The 21,300-nt window shown below is 43.3% G+C and overlaps 1 protein-coding gene and 1 long non-coding RNA gene across 3 annotated transcripts in view; one reads left to right on the forward strand and one right to left on the reverse strand.

Annotated features, from left to right (window-relative positions):
• Window positions 1-60: 60 nt before the first annotated feature.
• The window catches only part of ZNFX1 (zinc finger NFX1-type containing 1), a 28,073-nt gene continuing 6,833 nt past the window's right edge, over window positions 61-21,300 (reverse strand). Inside the window, exons 4-14 of one of the 2 annotated variants that reach the window (XM_036321343.1) lie at window positions 15,884-16,015; window positions 13,697-13,845; window positions 12,900-13,049; window positions 11,392-11,506; window positions 9,704-9,957; window positions 8,132-8,271; window positions 6,734-6,888; window positions 6,207-6,352; window positions 4,826-4,936; window positions 4,398-4,493; window positions 61-3,525 (exon numbers count right to left, since the gene is read on the reverse strand). In XM_036321343.1, the coding sequence (XP_036177236.1) occupies window positions 1,084-3,525; window positions 4,398-4,493; window positions 4,826-4,936; window positions 6,207-6,352; window positions 6,734-6,888; window positions 8,132-8,271; window positions 9,704-9,957; window positions 11,392-11,506; window positions 12,900-13,049; window positions 13,697-13,845; window positions 15,884-16,015 (3,890 nt within the window). In that variant the 3' untranslated portion in view covers window positions 61-1,083. The remainder of the gene's footprint in view (window positions 3,526-4,397; window positions 4,494-4,825; window positions 4,937-6,206; window positions 6,353-6,733; window positions 6,889-8,131; window positions 8,272-9,703; window positions 9,958-11,391; window positions 11,507-12,899; window positions 13,050-13,696; window positions 13,846-15,883; window positions 16,016-21,300) is intronic. The other variant, XM_036321344.1, reaches the window with a different exon arrangement.
• On the forward strand, window positions 6,352-11,679 carry LOC118662689. Its single transcript, XR_004969840.1, has 2 exons — window positions 6,352-6,556; window positions 11,404-11,679. It is a non-coding gene; the product is annotated as an uncharacterized LOC118662689 (long non-coding RNA).

The following is a 21,300-nucleotide window of genomic DNA, read 5'->3' on the forward strand; positions in this document are numbered from 1 at the left end:
TCTTCTCTGTCTCAAGCCACCTGAGCTGCTTCTAACAGTTGAGGACAAACAGACCACTGATCTCTTGCAATTGTTTTTATTAATTAGAATTATAGGCTAAAGTGCATAGTAAAGACAAAAAAGGAAATGCATACATAGGAAAGAGATGTAGAAAGACCTGAGATGCCTAAGTGTCAGTTCTAAGAAACACTAGACTGAGGGACTATGTATGCATAGGGCAAGCCTGGGGGGCTGGTTTCTGACATGGGTCTGGGGCCTGCAGAAGCTGCTGGCATGCTAACCCTGCTCAGGCAAAAGCTGCAATAGAAGATGTTGGGATGAAGGGCCACACTTTGGATAGGTGCTGGTACCAAATGCGAACTTAGTTACACTGTGGACCCTGGGGAACCAGCACTGCTACTGAACCTTTCCTGGTTCAGGCAAAGAAACCTCCACCATCCCAAAGTGCAAGTCATAGGAAAGGGATCACTCCTTAGTTAGCCTGGGCTGCTTGAATAAGCCTCCAGCTGTGGGTAGTCACACTTTTCCAACTCAGTGAATATGTAACTGGGTCAGCATTAGCCAGTAAAGTCTTTGTCTTATCGCATGCCTCCAACTCCTGCAGTGAGGGGGCCTGAGAAGGGCAGGAGGGATTCTTGTGCTCCTTGAAAGAATAAGCAGTTCATAAAGAACTCCTCTGGGCCTCTGTTTATTAGAATGAAAGTTAGTCTGCAAGTTAAGGCCTGCACTTAGAATGAGTCTGCTTCACTGAGCGTACACTCTGTGCCCCCGCAACACTGCAGGAAAAACATTTGACCAAGTCGGGAGCCAGAGAGGCCACTACGTAGCCCTAGTGGAAGCCCCAAATATGCTCCAGGGAGTCCACTAACTTGCAGGAGAGAAAAAGACAAGTGTTAAATTTGCTCTCAGTTCTGGAGGTAAAGTGCTTGCTCTAGCGCAGGGATTAATGTAGATAAAAATGGGGGCAAGCCCTAAAAGTGGATCCTTAAGTAGGTGCTAAAAGAAAAGGAAAATAAAATACAAACTTCAGTTTCTTCATAGCTGATCCTAGCCTCAGAGTGGCCAGGGCAAAAGGCCATCTCCCTACATCATCCTCTGGATCTCCTCAAAGTTCATCAGGTTGTTGGCCGTGTCAGACCAAGCAGCATGCTCGGCTCCATCCATCTCAGAAGCAAGCTGGTTACCCCTTTCCAGAGTATGATTTATGCCCCCAATCACTTCCTTACATTCAGGACACATGCCCCTCTGCATGGCTCCCCCACAATCGCCAATCGCATAGATGTGGCCATTGGGACACTTGAACCAGTGGCCACGAGGTAAACCGATGGCTTTGATGATCTGTACACGCTCTTTCTCTGAGATGCCTAGGCCAGAGCAGGGAAGGGTGGCTTTGAGAGCTTCCATTTTTTTCTGCACAAGCTGTTCATCATCCTGGGTGAACTTACATGTTCCCTCAAGGATCTTGCGGACACTCCAGATCTCTTCTGCTACAGTACTGCTCACTCTCCCCTCTGCCATCTTGCAGCGGGTCAGGAGGTTCACCAGGTATGTGAGCCTCTGGATTTCACTTTGGAGGTCATCCAATTCCTGGCTTGTGAAGCTCAAACGCTTCTTGGCTAGCCACTCATGGACCTGGTCTAGACGAGTCCTCACTTTTCTTCGTTCTGAGGAATGCACCTTTTTCAGGGAATCCAACAGTCCAGCCAAGTGGTCATAGAAGCTGATGTAATTCTCAACAAGGCCCAAGTCCTTCACTGACAGATTTTTCTGGGCTAGCTTCTCCATCAACATCAGGAAGTCTTCGGGAAGCAGCTGCTGAAGGAGGCTATTCCTCTCTAGCAGGGCCTGAAGTCGTTCCCGGCTGGTTGCAATTTCCCCTGCTGAGCCCTGGATCTTTTCTTTGATTATTTCAATCTCTTCCAGCCGCTGTTTGATGCTGGTTCCATACCTCAGGTTTTTGCGAATGGGTACCTGGCACATAGGGCAGACCTTCAATCTGATGGCAACTTCATCATCCTTATGCTCATCCATGTAGCGATCCAGGGCTTGAACCTCAAATATGTGGCTGCAGTCTTCCAGTTGCACAAAGCGGGCATCAGGCTCATCCTCAGAGCCAAAGAAAATTTGGGTGACTTCCTCCTGGTGGCAGACACGGCACTTCGTAGGACACGGCTCTCCACACAAACCAATGCAGGGGTGGCCACAAGCCAGCAGCTTAGTGCAAGGCACGTAGCATGGGGGTCGGTTGCAGGGCTCAGAGCAGAGTTTGGTGCACTTATAATGCTGGCAGCGCCAAATACAGGGTTCCACGCAGGGGCTACACAGTTCCCCACATTTCTTCTTGCACTGGCTGTGGACACAGCGGTTCTGACAGGTCCGCTGGCAGGGTGGGCACTCGCCAATGCATGGCTCCTGGCACTTGTGTGAACAGATGAGCAGTCGCTTGCAGGCCTTCTGACAGCGCTCATGAAAGCGGCCTTCAAAGCAGTTGTGGCAAGAGCCAGGGCAAGGATGCCCACAATCCAAGATGGTGCCACACTTGGTGGTGCACTTGACTGGTAGGCCATACTTGAGGTCTTCTACATTACCACACTTCACCTGTTGATTGTGCCCACACTTGAGTTTCACGGTGACCATTTCTGAACACAACTGCACACAAAGTTCACCACATGGGTGGCTGCATCTGTGCCCACATTTCAGAACTTTGGGGCAAGGCTCTTGGCAGCAGAATTCTGACTCAGGCATGGAACAAGGGACCATTTGTTCATGGCCACACCGAAGAATGATTTTGGGCACCTTCACCTGACAAGGCTGACATTCTTGGAAGCAAACAAGGGGGCATCGATGCCCGTCTTGGCAGATAACCTTCTGGCATGGCTTCATACACTGGAACTCCTTGTGCAAGGAGTCATAGGGGTGGCAGGCACGGGTGCAGACATGTCCACAGCCCAGTCGGAACTCACAGGGGAGACTACAACCTCCTTCTGGAACTTTTTGGAAGTCAGAAGCTTTGGATACTAAAGTGTGGGTATTGGGGTGGTTCTGGCAGCACAGCTGGAGTGCTTGGCCTATTTCATTGTTCTCTCGAAGGGTATGGATGATCTTGCTCCACAAAGGTACTTTGGCCATCATCTGCATGTTTCCAATACAGTACATCCCCTTCTTGGCGCGGGACAAGGCCACACAGATGCGGTTGGGTATCTGGAGAAAACCTACCTTGCCCTCCTGGTTGCTCCGCACTAGTGAGAGGATGATGATGTCATTCTCTTCCCCTTGGTATTTGTCCACCACGTGGACCTTGACACCAGCAAATGTCTTAGCTGGCATGAGTTTGCGCAGACAGAACAGCTGCCCAGTGTAAGTGGTGAGGATGGTAATCTGGGAGGGCAGGTATTCCTGGCACAGGAAGTACTTGCACAGCTCCACCACAAAGTGAGCCTCGTGCTGGTTTTGGTGGCTTTTGCCTTCTTGGATTTCCTGTTCAGGAAAGTTGTGTTCTATAAAGAAAAGGTTAGAAGCGACCCCCTGGAAAGGAGAAAAAGTGACACGTTAGAAAGTTCTCACATAGCAGTTTTCTCTTTCTATTTTCACATTCGTTGGCTATTGACCCTGTTCGCCTTTTGTATACTCGGTACCACTATCTTTTTTTAAAAAAAATGTATTTTATTGATTTTTTACAGAGAGTAAGGAAGAGGGATAGAGAGTTAGAAACATCGATGAGCGAGAAACATCGACCAGCTGCCTCCTGCATACCCCCCACTGGGGATGTGCCCGCAGCCAAGGTACATGCCCTTGACCGGAATCGAACCTGGGACCCTTCAGTCCCCAGGCCGATGCTCTATCCACTGAGCCAAACCGGTTAGGGCGGTACCACAATCTTTAATCCTGTAGTCACCATGTGCTCTCTTTTGGGGGCATTGACAAATAGTGAAATGGATAAAGAATTTATGCCTAATTTTAGTTTTCAAGATACTTATTTGATATTAATATTTATAATGGCCACACACAATCCAGCCATTATAGTTCAGGGAATAAGCAGCAGCTATGATGAAGAAGATGAGACAGATTATTTATGAGCACTCTAGTATGCTGATTGCTTTATATATCTTCTCTCCTTCAATCCAAAAATGTAATAAGGCAGCAGTCATTCTCCTTGTACAGAAGACCCTAATATTCAGAATTGGTATATAACTTGCTAAAATGTTACACAACTACTAACTGGCAGAGCTGTGATTCAAAACCCAGGTCTGTATTCTCGAATTCTATAATATTCCTCCTTTTAAAAACCAGCTTTTTATAAAGCTGGCTCTATTCCCTTCTAAAAGCTCTTATTCAACCTGAGGAAAATACAGTCTCCTAGGTCGCTGACAGCAGCAGATTAGGTAGGATAGACTCACCTTAATCTTCTCATATTTGAGAACAGAGGGATGATTCTCTAGATCCTGGTAAATGTGGGGTGTCAAAAGCCGGGCAATTTCAGGGCGCATGCGGTGCTGAAACAGGACATGTATATCATTAGGACATGGGCAGAGAATAAATGCAGTTTTCTAAAGACTAGGTTACTGGTGGAAAATCAGGGGAAGCAACATTTGAAAATAATAATAGGGAGAAAAGAGCAGAATGTAAACAGCTCCTTCATCCAACACACACTCAACATGGGTTGATTTTGCGATTGCGATACTTAAAACAGAAAACAAAGTAAGTTTGAGAGTCATTTCATCACTAAAGCAGTTTTATTTTTATGAGAACTTTCTTACTGGCTGTTGGAAGGCTTCCAGGAGCCTTCTCCTAGACAATTCATAATAACAGAGGCCCGGCTTCTCACCTGGTAATTCAGACGGACAAAGGGAATGTTTACTTTCACCAGCCGTTCAAAGAGGGACACCTCAAGGTTGAAATTCTTGGCCAGATCATACACGTTGGCACTGGGGCGCAGCTGAAAAAAGAAACATAGCTGAGAATTCTCTACTGAAAACTTATTTCATCCATTCACCCACCCACCCATCAAATGTTTTTTAAATGCCTTCTATGTGCCAGGCACTGCTCTAGGTGCTGGCAGGCTAAGGATAAAGAGTGACCAGGGCCACGAAGGACAAAGTGCCCAGGGTTACAGGCTCTTTAGCTAGGCCTCTCTGTACAGTGACATTTGAGTTGATGTCAGAATGGAAGAGGTTGCCACTCATTCGAAAAGCAAGCCATGAGAGGGAGCAGATAGGGGGTGGGAACACAATGAGATGGTGGTATAAGGTGAAGTCAGAGAAGCAGGCTGAACCCTGAGAATACTGTAGGCCACTTTAAGAAGCTTGATTTTTATATTAAATGTAATGAGAAACCACAGGAGAGTTTTGAGCTGGGAGTGACATGATCTGATTTACTTAAAAAAAAATTCACAGCAGCTTTATTAAGAATGGGTTAGAGGGTGGCAAAAATGGAAGCAGGGGGACAGGAAATATGGTATTACAATAGTCCACTTAAAAGGCCATGATTGCCCTAGCTGGTTTGGCTCAGTGTGATAGAGCGTTGGCCTGCGGACTGAGGGTCCCAGGTTCGATTCTGGTCAAGGGCACATGCCTGGGTTGCGGGCTCGATCCCCAGTGTAGGGCATGCAGGAGGCAGCCGATCAATGATTCTCTCTCATCATTGATGCTTGTATCTCTCTCTCTCCCTTCCTTGCTGGAAAAAAAAAAAAAAAAAAAGGCCACGATGGATAAATAGCAGAGGGAACAGATGAAATGGAACCTCTAGAACAGTGGTTCTCAATCTTCCTAATGCCACAACCCTTTAATACAGTTCCTCATGTTGTGGTGACCCCCAACCATAAAATTATTTTCGTTGCTACTTCATAACTGTAATTTTGCTACTGTTATGAATCATAATGTAAATATCTGATATGCAGGATGTATTTTCATTGTTACAAATTGAACATAATTAAAGCACAGTGATTAATCACAAAAACAATATGTAATTATATATGTGTTTTCCGATGGTCTTAGGCGACCCCTGTGAAAGGGTTGTTCGACCCCCAAAGGGGTCGCGACCCACAGGTTGAGAACCGCTGCTCTAGAATATACCACAAATCTAACAGTACCTACTCTAGATTGAACATGAGAGGTAAGGAGAAGAAGAATCGCAGAAAGCCATTAAGAGGCTTGAGAACCGGTGAAGCAGAGGCCAGGGTGTCTTCCTGATTGATTCCACTGCCCTACCTGCTGGTGGTCCCCAATCAGAATGAGGTGCTGGCAAGCTTTGCTCAACGTGGCAATGGTGTGGGCCTCAAGGACTTCAGCAGCCTCTTCCACAATGACAATCCGAGGCTCTACCTTCTGCAGAATCTGGCGATATTTGGCAGCACCTGTTCAAGAGAAAAAAGAGGCTCCTCTGAGATGATGTACCGGACCCACCAGGCCACTGGGTTTCTGGGTCTGTGACAACTGAGCCCTCACATTCATCCAGGGCTGTGGTGGCTACTGTATGAGAGAACAAGTGCTGCTGGATGGTCACCAGCGCATTATACCCACGTTGGTCACTGCTGGGATTCTAAACGCAACAGGAGCAAGTAGGTGAATTTCACACTCAGTTCCTTAAATACAGTGTGCTTGCTTTCAATAGCTTTTCATGGTACTTTCTTCTAACCTACTAGAGAAGCTTCCTTTACCTGCCGTAGATTATCTGATAGGAGCTTGGCACCAGGAGGGAATGGCTGGAGCAGGTAAATTTCCTCAAGTTCTCTTACCTGTGGTTGTCATTCCTATGACCTGGGCATCTTTCAGAATGTGCAGGTCTTCCTGGAGTCTCAGCTCAGCCATTCTCTCTGCTGATGTGCGGTAGTGGTGCTCATAGTTGAGGATCTTTCGGCGGGTGTCAGCCTGGTACTTCTGTAGCCACAGCCTGAAGAATATGAAGAACCAGGTAGAGGGAGCTGCATACTCTTTGAGAAGGTGGAGTAACTCCCTTTAGTGTGCCCTGTGTTAGAAGTGGAACCTAGACCACTGAGGAGCTTATAGGCAGGCCATAGAGAGAAAGAAAGGAGAGACCCAGACGTGCATAGACCCAAGCGTCTAAAATGCCCAACAGAAAGATGTGTAGAGACATGTATTTAGTCAGGAGTTAAAGAACAGAGGTTAAATATTGGGAATAGAGTAAGGGAATTCAAAAGTTTCAAGAATTATTTCTCCAAATTCTTCCTACCCCATCCTTAGCTGAGTCTTCTCCCCTCCCCAATTCTCCAGTCTTCTTTTACAAGTAAAACAGATCATGTCACTACTCTGCTGTAAAATCTTCCAATGGGGCCCTAGCCAGTTTGGCTCAGAGGATATAGCGGGAAGGGTCCTGGGTCTGGTCCCTGTCAAGGGCATGTGACTCGGTTGCAGGTTCATCCCTGGCCCTGGTTGGGACATAAGCGGGAGGCAACCAATTGATGTGTCTCTTTCACACTGATGTTTCTCTCTCCTTGTCTCTCCCCTCCCACTCTCTCTCAAAAAAAAAAAAAAAAAAAAAAAAAAAAAAAAAAATCAAGTGAGGGTTAACTAAAAAAGAAAAAATTCTTCCAATAGATAAAAGCCTTGCTCCTCACCTTGGCCCTATGAGGCATGCATTGTCAGGCCTCTGTCCACCTCTTTGACTTGACTTTCCATTTCTTTCTGCAAGCCACAGCCATGCTGGCTGTCTTTTTCAATTTCTCATACAGATGTTCCCTCCCTTCTCAAGACCTTTACCCATGAGGTCCCCAAAATCTCATCTGCTCCCACTTCCCCATTGGCCTTATAAATACCTACTCCTCTTTCAGATCTTGCCTCCAATGTCACTTTCTTGAAAACCTAAGACCAGCCCAGATCCCACATAATATTATTAGCACCCCTAGCTCTTTTCTTTAAGTGTTTATGCCCATTTGTAACTTTTTGTGGAATTAACTAATTTGTATCCTTGGATAGACTCTAAACTCCATGAGGAGGTAGAGTCAAGTGTCTTTTATCTCATGGCTGCATCTCCAGCATTCAGCTCAGTGGGGTGGCTCAATCTATCATTAATTAACATTGTTGAAGATCTGGGGGGCATTATATTCTAGGAAAGAAAAGGAACCTCCTGGGGAAATACATGGGTGGCTGGGGGAGGTGAGAGTTGGGCAAAGTACCTATAAAGCTGCCAGCGAGAATTCAGGTCCAGCTGCCAAACATCCTGGATTTCATTGGCCTCAGCCTCAGTCATGGTGTTTAGTTTGCGAAGCTCATACTTCATTTTCTTCTTCATTTTCTTTTTCTGGCTACGCTGGGTCTATAAACATCAATACCAGCCAGAGTCACCATCTCAGCAGAGGTGGGCCCTGTTCTAAGCCATAGGTGTGGGTCACAGCACATAAAAAAGGGGGCTGCCTCCTCTAAGTAACTTCTTTAAGTGTCTCACACTCTCTCAACAGATATTCCATTGCAGAGTGGCTAAATGAGGACTCTGGGACCAGGGTGCCTGGATTCAAAGCCCCATTACCTCTTATTAGTTGCTGGACTTAGAGTAAGTTACTGAACCTCTATGAGCCTCAGCATCGCTTCTATAAAATAGGGTCACAGGGTTGTTGGATTGACTAAAGGAGTAATACATGGAAAGCACTTAGAATAGTGCTGGCACTAGTTTCACTGAACATCTTTTGACCAGTTTGTTTCTCATTTCTAAAAGTTGTGTCATTATAGTAGTGGAGATGAATTTTTCTTGTTAAAAAGTATACAGAGCCTCCTGTACTTATCATGATAGTGCCTTTAAGCAGTGGGTTAAAGGCACCATTTAGGAGAAAGTGCTCTCCCATGGATGTGACTCTGGCATGTGAGACAAATGTCACAATATTATGGACCTTGTCCCACTTCAAAATCAAACAAACTCCTGAGGCCACATGGCAGAGAGATGCCCAATCCACATTTCAAAGTACTGGGATGATGACTCCACCCATCATATACAGTGATGTTGAACTGAACTAAGCGATCAGGTTCAAAGCCATTAGACCAGTGAAAATTGCATCCAAAGTTACCCCTGAAAGTCCTTTAAATCAACAGTGGGTTTCAGAAAATGTTATTTTGAATATCCAGTCCTCTATTATCATAGTAATGCATGCTAAATTTTGAAGAACACTGGGTTCTACCAAAGGAAAGAGCAGAGGGAGAGTCCATATGTGGGCTTCTGGGTATTCACACTATTCTGGCTTTAAGAGAAATATCAAATTCCAGGGAGAAGTATTCCATCCCTGTATGGCTTGTTTCATTCCATTTTACTTAAGTCCGCTAAAATCTTAATGCATATTCAGACTTGTTTATAGTTTCTAGTTTGTAGAAGATAACACCTATGGAAGCATCAAACACTAAGACCATAAGTATTTGATCTGACCCATATGTGCTGCATTTTTTCTGGAAGTTCGAGGAAAGCACTTGACTGTTTAAATTGGTATTTCTTGCCAGGGCCCCTCTGAAGGGCCATACTCTTTATATTCCTGGGAATTAGACGTATCCTATACTAGGGTATGGTTGTAAAAGGGGTAAATCCAGCTTATTGTGAGGATGAGGTGAATACACTGTAATAAAAGTGGGTGGAAAAAAGGGGCTGCCTTTCTGATCAGAACAGATGTTCTCAGGCCGATTTCAGGAGAGTCTAACCCCCACCTACCAGGCAGTAATAACTGAACTCCCATTTCCCATGGTGAGGACTTTAAGGGAAGTGAGTTTACCTCCCACTCTCCTGCGGCTTGCTCCTGCCCAGCTGCTGTCCCAGGGCCACTGTTTTCTATCCTTGTGGCCAGAAGCAATTTAGCCAATTCCTGGACCGCCCCATTCTCTTCCTTCTTCCGCCGCCGGGGTCTCGCCACCTCTTCCTCCTCAATCACCCGGTCTGCTTGAATCAGGTCAGCCTCCTCTGCAATCTCAATCAGAGAACCCTCCTCTTCTCCTTCCTCCTCCTCCTCCTCATCCCCTTCTGCCTGGGCTAAGAGAGAAAAACAGGCAGGACAAGGATGAAGACCTCTTGAAGCCAAAAGATGAAAGAGGGCACCGACAAGAGTTTAGATGGATGAAGACATTCTCAAAGGGATTTAAGTGGTTACCTCTAGGGAGGGACACTGGGAGGAATGAGAGGAGATGAAGACTTAGGTTTCTTTACATACATTTTTGGTACAATTTTTTAAAAATATATTTTTATTGATTTCAGAGAGGAAGGGAGAGGGAGAGAGAGAGAGAGATAAGAACCAAGGATGAGAGAGAATCATTGATCAGCTGCCTCCTGCACGCCCCCTAGTGGGGAGTGAGCCCGCAACCCAGGTATGTGTCCTTGACTGGAATTGAGCCGGGACCCTTCAGTCTACAGGCCAACACTATCCACTGAGCCAAACCAGCCAGGGCTGTTACAATTTTATAATACTCATTTTCCCCTTTAAATGATATCTTTAGCCCTGGCTGGTTTGCTCACTGGTTAGAGCATCAACTTGCACACTAAAGGGTCCCAGGTTTGATTCCTAGTCAAGGGCACATACCTGGATTGTGGGTTTGCTCCCCACCCGTCATGAGGCACGTGCAGGAGGCAACCATATCAATGTTTCTCTCTCTCTGTCCCCTTCCCTACATCCCTTCTACTCTCTCTGACAAGCAATGGAAAACATATCCTCAGGTGAGTGTTAACAAGAAAAATCTTTGCCACATACAGGGAGGGGCAAAAGTGGGTTTACAGTTGTTCATACAGAAAGTAATACAATAATTCATAAATACAGGAATAAACTGTTTTGTGTACTCACAACTATAAATATACTTTTGCCCCACCCCATATAATGTATATATACATCTCTATAACATTGTCTAGTCTTGACTTTTTTGAGCACTATCTGAAATCATATTGTATCTTTTCCCTTGCCTTTTTCATTCAGCATGTTTTTGAGATTCATATGTTCTCTAATTCCTTTTCACTATTGTACAGTATTTCACTATCTGAACAGACTATAATTGCTCAGCAGCATCCACTGTACAAATGTGGATAGACACTTGAGTTCTTTGTTTTTCCAATATCATAAAGTGGTGTACCAACTACCATCCCCACTAGCAGTATATCAGAGCTCCCACTGCTTCACAATCTTATCTGCGTGGTTATACACAGCTTTTAAATTTTTTCCAATCTGGTGGCATAATAGTACTTCATTGTGGTTTTAATTTCTCTAGTTTCTAATGAGCAACTCTCTTATGTTTACTATTAGGATTTCCTATTTTGTGATGTACCTGTTAAAAGTGTTTTATCTATTTTCCTAAGCTATTCTTTCTCTTTTCTGATTAATTAAAGCTCTTTACATATCCTAGGTATTACTTCCAAGTTCTGCTCTTCTGTTCTTTACCAAATTCCACCTTATGATGTGATTCTAGGTAGACACACACTTACCTGTATTTTCAGGTCCCGCTGGAGCAACACTTTGGGTGAAAGAAACGACACCCAGACCCAGCCACTCCAGCATCATGGAATGCTTCCAGCCCTGGAAGCAAACCCATTCACTATCCTGAGGAAGGAAGAATGACCAGTCATGAGAATTCGATGACAACCAGTGTGAAGTAAAGTTCTCCTTGATGGATAGAAAGTAATTTCCTTAAAATTCAGAGGCTGCAAATTGGCAACTGGATCATTTAACTATGACTTGCATAGAATTTTAAAAATAAAAATTTCCTGCCTCTAGACTGGCTTATTTCACTTATTATTATTATTAGCATAATACTCTCCAGGTCCATCCATGCTGTTGCAAAAGAAAGGATATTCTGACCTGGCAGGGAGTTGTATGTCCCTAGGACCTGGGAGTCAACCTTGGAATTTGGTCCATTCTCATTCAAGAACTGCCTATTATCATGGAAAGATTAAGAATCTTCTTGCCCAAACAATGGAGTCCCACCCCACGTTGCCTACTTCCCCATTCCTATAATCCCCATTTCCCCATGTAATCCTTGACCTACCCTATAGAAGCAGCTGGCTTGTGGGGGGCTGCAGAGCAGATTTTTGTGGATGACCTGCTGCTTTCCCATACTGCCAGCAATATTGGAATAAACCCTCATATATGTGATTAAAAAAAATCCTGCCTCTCTTGACAAAATCAGGAGCTATGGCAGCAACAAGGCTGTATTCCTAAATGACAACAAATGGGCTGGAAATGGGTTGCCGCCACCCCTTTTCCAGTTTGCCACAATCCTCTCTACTTCCCAATGCCTCACATCTAACCTGCTCCAGTCATTTTTAGTACCTAATGGACCCCTTTAGGCTTTTGGGTTTGTAACCCTGAAATCCACCAACCCATTAATAACACTAGTAGAAGCACCATTTCCCTAGACTCCTGGCCAGCCACTGTACAGAGACTGTGTTAGCTACCTCACATAACATTTTTGAAGGCAGACATTACTATCCTTGTCTGAGACCAAGTCACATAATCAGTCTGTGTGACTGAAGTCTGCTGACCCCAGGCTTTCTACATGGGCTAGGTTGTCTTGTTATGATATTTCATTTAACAAACATTTATAGCACACTCATTAAGAGGTTTACAAGTATTAACTTGTTTATCTAAATAAAAATCCTGTAAGAAACTCCACTTTTGCAAGCCAAATTTATAAAATGGCAATTTCATATGGTTCAATTTGATATTATTATCCCCACTTTATAACTGAGGAAACAGGCACAGAAAAAATCAAGTAACTTGCTCAGAGCAAAACCAGGATTCCAACCCAGAATGCTAGCTCCACAGTCTTGTTCTTGACTAGTATATTCAGCTGTCTTTCCTCATGAAACGGAACTTCTAACATGGCAGCATCAGATTATCAAACAGCTAATGCTTTGGACTGCTGCTTCTGCTGAAGGCTCCTTCCAAGTACTGAGTCAAGACAGATGCTTGTACTCCCCAAGATGACCTCTACCTGTGTCGGTCCACTCATCAGGCTTTTCCAGTGCTCGGAGGAAATGTACTTCTCCAGGTACTGTTCCCGTAATACGCCACGCATGGTGCACTCCAGAGTCCGGGCCCCTATATGCAGCTCTTGTTCTGACTCCTTCATTTGTGTCATGATCTGCCAAGAACAGTGGTAAAGAAATGAATAGGAAGTATCATCCCCCAAACTCAGTCCCTGCCTTGAGGGAAAACAAAGCTAACACAGGAACAGCAAGAAGGGAGAATAACTATTCTGTGGTCTTAAAACAAAAGGTTTAGTATCTAAATTGTCTAAAACAGCGGTTGCCAACCAGTGGCCCGCGGACCAAAGGTTGGCAACCGCTGGTCTAAAAGACTCCTACCAATCAGTAAGGAAACAAATACATTAGAAATATAGGCCAAGGATACTGTGAGAGACTCCCCCCCCCCCCCCCCCCCCCCCCCCCGCCGGTAAAAACTCAGAGTTTTAGCTGGGCACATGGCTGACCAGCTAGAAGATGGTTAATAGGCTATAAGTGAAGTGCTGTGGGTAGTTTGGGGGAATCAGCATGAAGCCCTGGCAGGAGTTGGGAGGGGGCAGCATTCCCTTTATTGCCTTTTCTCCACCTCAGATTATAAGAGTTAAGGTCACACTACAGAATTAGCAGAATGTAATGCTGGAATAAACTTGGGTCCTTCATAGCTTTGTGGAGCCGCTATCTGCTTTGGACTGTCTACCCAGAAAGCCAATGCTATCTTGTTTAGTTCCCCTTTGAGCTACCTCCAATATCCACAGCTGGGACTTACACTCATGTAGGCCCTCCGGAGATGCATGGGGAGATTTCGGCGGAATTCCCGCTTGTTCCTCAGCTCCCTCAGCGTAAACTGCTTCAAGATGTCACTGCTGCTCCTCCCACCTACCCGCACGATACTGGGCTTCTGACACTTATAGATACCTGTGGAGAATGGTGAAGCACAGTAGAGTTGAGAGAAGTTTTGCTGGATTCTCTCTAATGAGAAAGGTAAGTGTTTGGGGTGTTGCGTCAGCTGGTTTATTAGGGAACAAACTGGTGCTTACAGGAAATCTACCCCATTAATGAGCAAGAAGGCCCCAGAGATTATATGATCTGCACAGCAGTAAAGTGTGGTGCTTAAGAGCACAGGCTTTAGCCCTAACCTGTTTGGCTCGGTGGACAGAGTGTTGGCCTGCGGACTGAGGGGTCCTGGGTTCGATTCCGGTCAAGGGCATATACCTTGGTTGCTAGCACATCCTTAGTAGGAGGTGTGCAGGAGGCAGCTGATCGATGTTTCTAACTCTCTATCCCTCTCCCTTCCTCTCTGTAAAAAATTAATAAAATATATATATATATATATATATATATATATATAAAAAGCACAGGCTTTAGAATCAGACAATTGAGAACTCAACTTATTGGCTCCACAATTTATTGCTATGTAACCTGGGGCAAGTTACTTAACTTGAGCCTCAGTTTCTTCATCTGTGATTTGAAAACAGTAATACTTTCCTTATAAGGCTAATCTGTACAAACTAAAGAATATCTTTATAGCTCCTATACAGGGACTGGCATAAAGTAAGCTCTTAGTAAATGTTCTCTATAATTCACCCTACATATATTTACTGCTTGGTTACTATGCGTCAGACATATGCTAGGTTCTGAAGATATATATAGCAGTGAAAACACAGACTCCATTTCTAATTTGTTATCATGTCTCACAGTCTGAGAGACAATATACACATTAAACCACTTATCACTATAGTGAAAATATGGTAGTTACTATAAACACATGATGTGTACATATGTAACAGGGGACCTTACCTAGTTTGGATGAGGTAGGGATCTAATTCTTGAGGATCTAATATTTAACTGAGAATCCAAGAATAAGGAAGATGTGCCTGGCTGGTGTGACTCAGTGGTTGAGCACTGACCTATGAACCAGGAGGTCACAGTTGGATTCCTGGTCAGGGCACATGCCTGGGTTGCGGGCTCAATCCTCAGTGTGGGGCATGCAGGAGGCAGCCGATCAATGACTCTCTCTCATCATTGATGTTTCTATCTCTCTCTCTCCCTCTCCCTTCCTCTCTGAAATAAAAACAAAAATAAAAAGAAAGAATAAGGAATATTTAATTTAGGTGAAAGGAGGATACAGGAGAATTCAGAAAATAATATTCTAAACAAAAGGAAAAACATACTTATTCATTCATTAATGCAGTTAGTATTTTTTTCAGTGCCTAGAATGTGCCAGGATCTGTGAATATAGCAAGAAACAGGACCAGCCCTCATGATGTTTACAGCCTAGGGTAAAGCCACATAAAAATAAATGGCTAGGGCCCTGGCTGGTTTGGCTCAGTGGATGGGGCGTCGGTCTGAAGACTGAAAGGTCCCAGGTTCAATTCCAGTCAAGGGCATGTACCTTGGTTGCAGGCACATCCCTAGCAGGAGGTGTGCAGGAGGCAGCTGATCGATGTTTCTCTCTCATCGATGTTTCTCTCTATCCCTCTCTCCTCCTCTCTGTAAAAAAAAATCAATAAAATATATTAAAAATAAATAAATAAATAAATAAATGGTTAGGTATGTGCTAAATCTCTGAAGAAAAAATATAAAAGGAAACTTAACGTTGGCTTGGGGAAATATTAAAGTGCACCTGAAGAGAGATTTAAGGTGAAACTGAAGAATGAATACTGAGCCAGCCAGGCTGGATGGATCAAGACGGAGAGAGAGGTAAAGAGAAAAAAATGCATTCTAAGCAAGGGGAACAAAACGGACCGAGGAAGAAGCTGAGGGATTCAAGGCATTGAAGACAATGGGAAGAGGTAGGAGATGAGATTCAGAGTCAGGCTGGAGCAGATGACACAGCCTTACAGGTCATGGTTAGTACTGTGGACTTTATTCAAAGAGCAATAGAAAGCTACTGAAGTTGCTAATGGTTCAACGATAAATGTTTTGATAGAGACCAATTTTGCATAGACATTACCTTCCAAAAACTGATCCAAAGCATGATTAGTATAACACACAACCAAGATGGGGAACTTCTGGAGGCTAATTTGCCAAACATTCTCATTGGTAAGAAGGGCTTGAACAATTTTTAAACCCACATAGGTTTTGCCTAGAAAATAAGAAAAAAGGAAAATTAGAAAACTTGGAGACTTACTAAAAGTAGTTCTTAATTTTAAAAAATCGTTATTATTATTTTATTTAAGGTAATACACTGAGATGGCTTAAAATCCAAGAAGCACAAATGAGCATATTATAAAAAGCCCTCTCGTTCTTCCGTCCCCCAGCTACCCACTTCCTCCTAAAAGCAACCAATGTTACCAGTTTCTTGTCATTCGATGCATATATAAACAAATATGAATATAGTTATTTTCTAGCCTTCCTCTTTCTTTTTTTTAATACAAATAGTAGCAGACTATTTTCACTGTTCTACATCTTTCATTTAATCCTGGAGGTAGTTCTCTATCGATACATAACAAGAATCCTCCCTCTTTTTGTTTTTCACAGCTGCAAGGTAATTTTTAGCCAGTTCCCTATTGATGGACATATAATTTGTTTCCAATCTCATGTGGCAAATTATTTAGAAATGCTTTTAATATACCACAGTGGACTTCCCTTTGTAATAGGAGGGAAAACCAGAAATCAACAATGGAGTTACAGTTGTGGGTTTATCAGCAAATGTCCAATAGTTAATTAAGTCTACAAACAGCTAAATTTTTACATAGTGTCAAGCTGAGAAAGCAGCCATTGTCCTCAAAAAACTCAGAGGAGGAAGAGATACAAGAAAATCAAAGGTTTCAGTATAGCATGATAAGTAACAATTTTTTCTTCCTCTCCGAAAGCCCACCCCATTCTAATAATATGTACTGAATGCCTAACAGTGGTAGGCATTGAATTAGAGAAAAAAAATAAAATAGAGCACAACAGCCATGGTTATTATTTTCTCAGACCCTTGAGGCCTCATACAAACAAATGTAAAATCATAAATGTGGGAAATGAGAAAAACATGGTATCAAGAAAACATATAGACCTGGCTGGTTGCTCAGTGGTCTGAGGGTTCAATTTCCAGTAAAGGCCATGGGTTGCAGGTTCCCCAGCTCCAGCAGGGGCGCGTGCAGGAGGCAATCAATCAATGTCTCTCTCTCTTGTCCACGTTTCTTTGTCTCCCTGCCCCCCCCCCCCAACTCTCTCTAAAAAAATCAATGGAACAAATATCCTTGAGTGAGGATTAACAACAACAAAAAAAGTGGAGGGAAATAAATATAAGTATTCATTTGCTTGAATATTCATAAGAATATCTTTGGAAGGATACACAGGAAGATAACATTGTTTACTTTATAGAAGGGAATGGGCGAGGTGGTAGGAGGAGGGAGACAGGGATTTTTAAAAACGTTTGAATCATTTTTTAATTAAAACATAAGATTACAATTAATAATGTGCCAAATTTTTAACCTCACAGATGAGCAAAAACTGCTGATCAGCAAAAAAGGATGTAAGGAAATGGAACATTACTTCAATCTTGGTGAGAGTACAAACTGATACTTGTTTTTTTAAATCCTCAAAACAACACTTTAATTATGCATATTTTTTCATTATATAGTGCTTCTTATTAGAAAGACCTTTCCTTCTTTTACATTACTTTTTTATCATGAGTTTCTATTTATTTATCACTGTTTTTTAAAGTGATAAATTTTAATTTATCACTGTTTTTTTGTGTGTGTTGTTTTTTTTTTTGTATATCCTTTTGGGAGGGTAATTTAGAAATACCTAGTATAACAATTAATGTGAATTCCCACTTTAGGGGAAAAAATTACAGAAATAATAAACAGAGTACCCAAAGACAAACACACAGATATAGACACATGGATACTTATCGCAGCACTGATGTAATAACAACAACAACAAAAAAATATATATATACACACAGTACATTCCTACCTTACAGTGAATGCAGGCATAATAAAAAGAGTGAGGTACATTTGTAAATGTAACTATAGTGTAAAGAATGTAAAAATGTCCACAACATGTTGTTTATATTATATATAAACTAGAGGCCCGATGCACGAAATTCATGCAAGGGAAGGAACCCTCAACTCGGCCTGCACCTTCTCCAACCCAGGACTGCTGGCTCCTAACTGCTCGCCTGCCTGATCGCCCCTAACCCCTCTGCCTGCTTGCCTGCCTGATCACCCCTAACCACCTCTGCCTGCCTGCCTTAACCCCCTCTAACTGCTCCCCTGCTGGCCTGATCGCCCCTAACCGCCTCTGCAACCCAGGCTTCCCTCCCTCTGGCTGGCCGCAGGTGCCCAGGACCGGGAGGCGGCTTTGCCAGGGCCAGCCGCAGCTGCAGGCGCCCGGGACTGCAGGCAGCTTTTCCTGGGCTGGCCGCAGCCGCAGGCACCTGGGACTGTGGGCGGCTTTGCCCAGGCCTGGCTTTTGTCAGGAAGGATGTCCGGAAATGTCTGGTCTAATTGGCATATTACCCTTTTATTAGTATAGATCAGTGATGGCAAACCTTTTGAGCTTGGAGTGTCAGCATATTGAAAAACCCTAACTTAACTCTGGTGCCGTGTCACATATAGAAATTTTTTGATATTTGCAACCATAGTAAAACAAAGATTTATATTTTTGATATTTATTTTATATATTTAAATGCCATTTAACAAAGAAAAAAAGAAAAATCAACCAAAAAAATGAGTTCGTGTGTCATAGGTTCACTATCACTGGTATAGATTATAGACCAATAATGGAAAGACACACATTAAACTACCAATAGTAGTTATCAAGCCAGAGTAGGATTAGTAGGGAAAAAGGGTATAGGGAGGTATATTTTCATGAGAAGCATGACTCTAGAACCAAAATGCCTGACATCAAATTCTAGGTCTGTCACTCTCTGTGTGAGCTTCAACAAATTATTCAAGCTCTCTTTGCCTTAGCTTTTCATCTGTAAAATGGAATGGTTTCTGCCTCACTGAGTTATTGTGAGGAGGCAGCTGATCAATGATTCTCTCTCATCATTGATGTTTCTTATCTCTTTCCCTCTCCCTTCCTCTCTGAAAGCAAAAAAAATTTTAAAAAAATAAATAAATAAAAGTAAATAAAAATAATAACAAAATGATGTTGAATGAGTTAACATATATAATGGATGTGAAACAGTACTTGGCACATAGGCCATTATTATGTACAGCTAAGTCTTCACTTGTTGATAGGTTCTTAGAAACTGAGTCTTTAAGTGAAATAACATATAACAAAACCAATTTTCCCATAGGCTAACTGATAAAAACAAGAATAAGTTTCTACGGCATTATTTTTGATCAGAAAAACATCACCAAGTTCTAAATAAAGACCCAAAATACTCCTATTATAAAACATTGAAATGTGAACTATACATACATTTAAGAAAGATTAATAAAAATTAGTAAGAGCCCTAACCAGTTTGGCTCGTGGATAGAGCGTCAGCTTGCGGACTGAAGGGTCCCAGGTTTGATTCTGGTCAAGGGCATGTACTTTGGTTGCAGGCACATCCCCAGTAGGGGGTGTGCAGGAGGCAGCTGATCGATGTTTCTCTCTCTCATTCTCTCTCATCGATGTTTCTAACTCTCCTTCTCCCTTCCTCTCTGTAAAAAAATCAATAAAACATATTAAAATAAAAATAAAGGTTTTTAAAAAAAATAGTAAGAGAATTATTCTCCAACCCACTGATTCCAGTTCAGGGCCAGGGGTAGCTGGAGCCAATTCTGGCAGCTCAGGGTGCAAGATGGAACTCACCTTGGACAGGAAGCCCTTCCATTATAGGGCACACTCACACACACTCACTCGGACTGGGACAATGCAGACATGCCACTTCATCTCACGTGTACATCTCTGGGATGTGGGAGAAATATGGAGTCCCTGAAGAAAACCCACAGACATGGGGAGACTATGCAAACTCCACAGTGGCCCTGGCTGGGAATCAATTTTCCCCCTCATCAATGTTATAACAGCTTGGCTGACATCTATATATATAAAAGGCTAATACGCTAAGTGTCTGACCATCTGGCTGGTTGCTATGACTCACACTGACCACCAGGGGGCAGATGCTCGATGCAGGAACTGTCAAGCTGCAGTGACTTGGCAGTGGCGGTTCTCGGGTGAGACACCCTGTGACCAGAGAGGAGAGCGCCTGATTCCTGCAGGGCCATGTGGTTCCACCTTTGGCCATGGGTTATGTTGTTGCTGGGGTACTGTCAGCCCGAATCTGGTTTACCGCATACTTGCGTTTGCATTCCACACCCTATAGGACAGCAACTTTGCAGAGTGCCCTCTTGCACTCTGGGACCCCTTGGGAAATGTCAGAGAGCCAGTTTTGGCCTGATCCCTGCAGGCCAGGCCGAGGGACCCCACCTGCCGGAGGGACCCCGCTCACTCCACAGATGCTGTGAAGGGAGCGTGGGGGGTTGGCTCCAGGGCATGTCTGGCCCATCTCACCCAGTCCCACCAGCCACCTTCTAATTAATTTCTTTTCAATGTACACGAATCCATGCACCGGGACACTAGGATATATAGTAGCTGAGTGTTGACCTATGAATCAGGAGGTCACAGGTTGATTTCCAGTCAGGGCACATGCCCGGATTGTGGGCTCAGTCCCCAGTGTGGGGCATGTAGGAGGCAGCTGATTAATGATTCTCTCTCATCATTGATGTTTCTCTCTCACTCTCCCTTCCTCTCTGAAAAATATTTTTTTTAAAATAAATAAATAGCCGTAACCGGTTTGGCTCAGTGGATAGAGCGTCGGCCTGCGGACTCAAGGGTCCCAGGTCCGATTCCGGTCAAGGGCATGTACCTTGGTTGTGGGCACATCCCCAGTAGGAGGTGTGCAGGAGGCAGCTGATCAATGTTTCTCTCTCATCGATGTTTCTAACTATCTCTTTCCCTTCCTCTCTGTAAAAAAGTCAATAAAATATATTTAAAATGAATAAATAAATAAACAACAAAATGATGTTGAATGAAATAACATTATACGAAGACCTGCTGTACTTGATATTTAATTAGAAATCAAACAAATTAATATAGCCTTTGATGAAGCAGAGGTAATGTATCTTCTGAAGTTTGACCCCTAGCAGTCTTTTCTAATCTTGCAATTTGGGTTTATTACTATGAATGCCAATGGGTCCCCACTGGAAAAATCACCATAACAATGTAATTTTATAAACAAATTTGATGTCCATTTCATGAGAACATTTCTTTTTTTTCTTTAATTGAAGTTATTGATGTGACATTGGTTAATAAAATTATGTAGGTTCCCGGTGTACAATTTTATAATTCATTATAAGTATACTGTATTTTGCATTCACCATCCCAAATCAAGTCTCCTTCCATTACCATTTATCCCATTCATCCACTCATGGGAATGTTTCT

This window comes from Myotis myotis, unplaced genomic scaffold (genome assembly GCF_014108235.1).
Source record: "Myotis myotis isolate mMyoMyo1 unplaced genomic scaffold, mMyoMyo1.p scaffold_m19_p_9, whole genome shotgun sequence".
NCBI lineage: Eukaryota > Metazoa > Chordata > Mammalia > Chiroptera > Vespertilionidae > Myotis > Myotis myotis.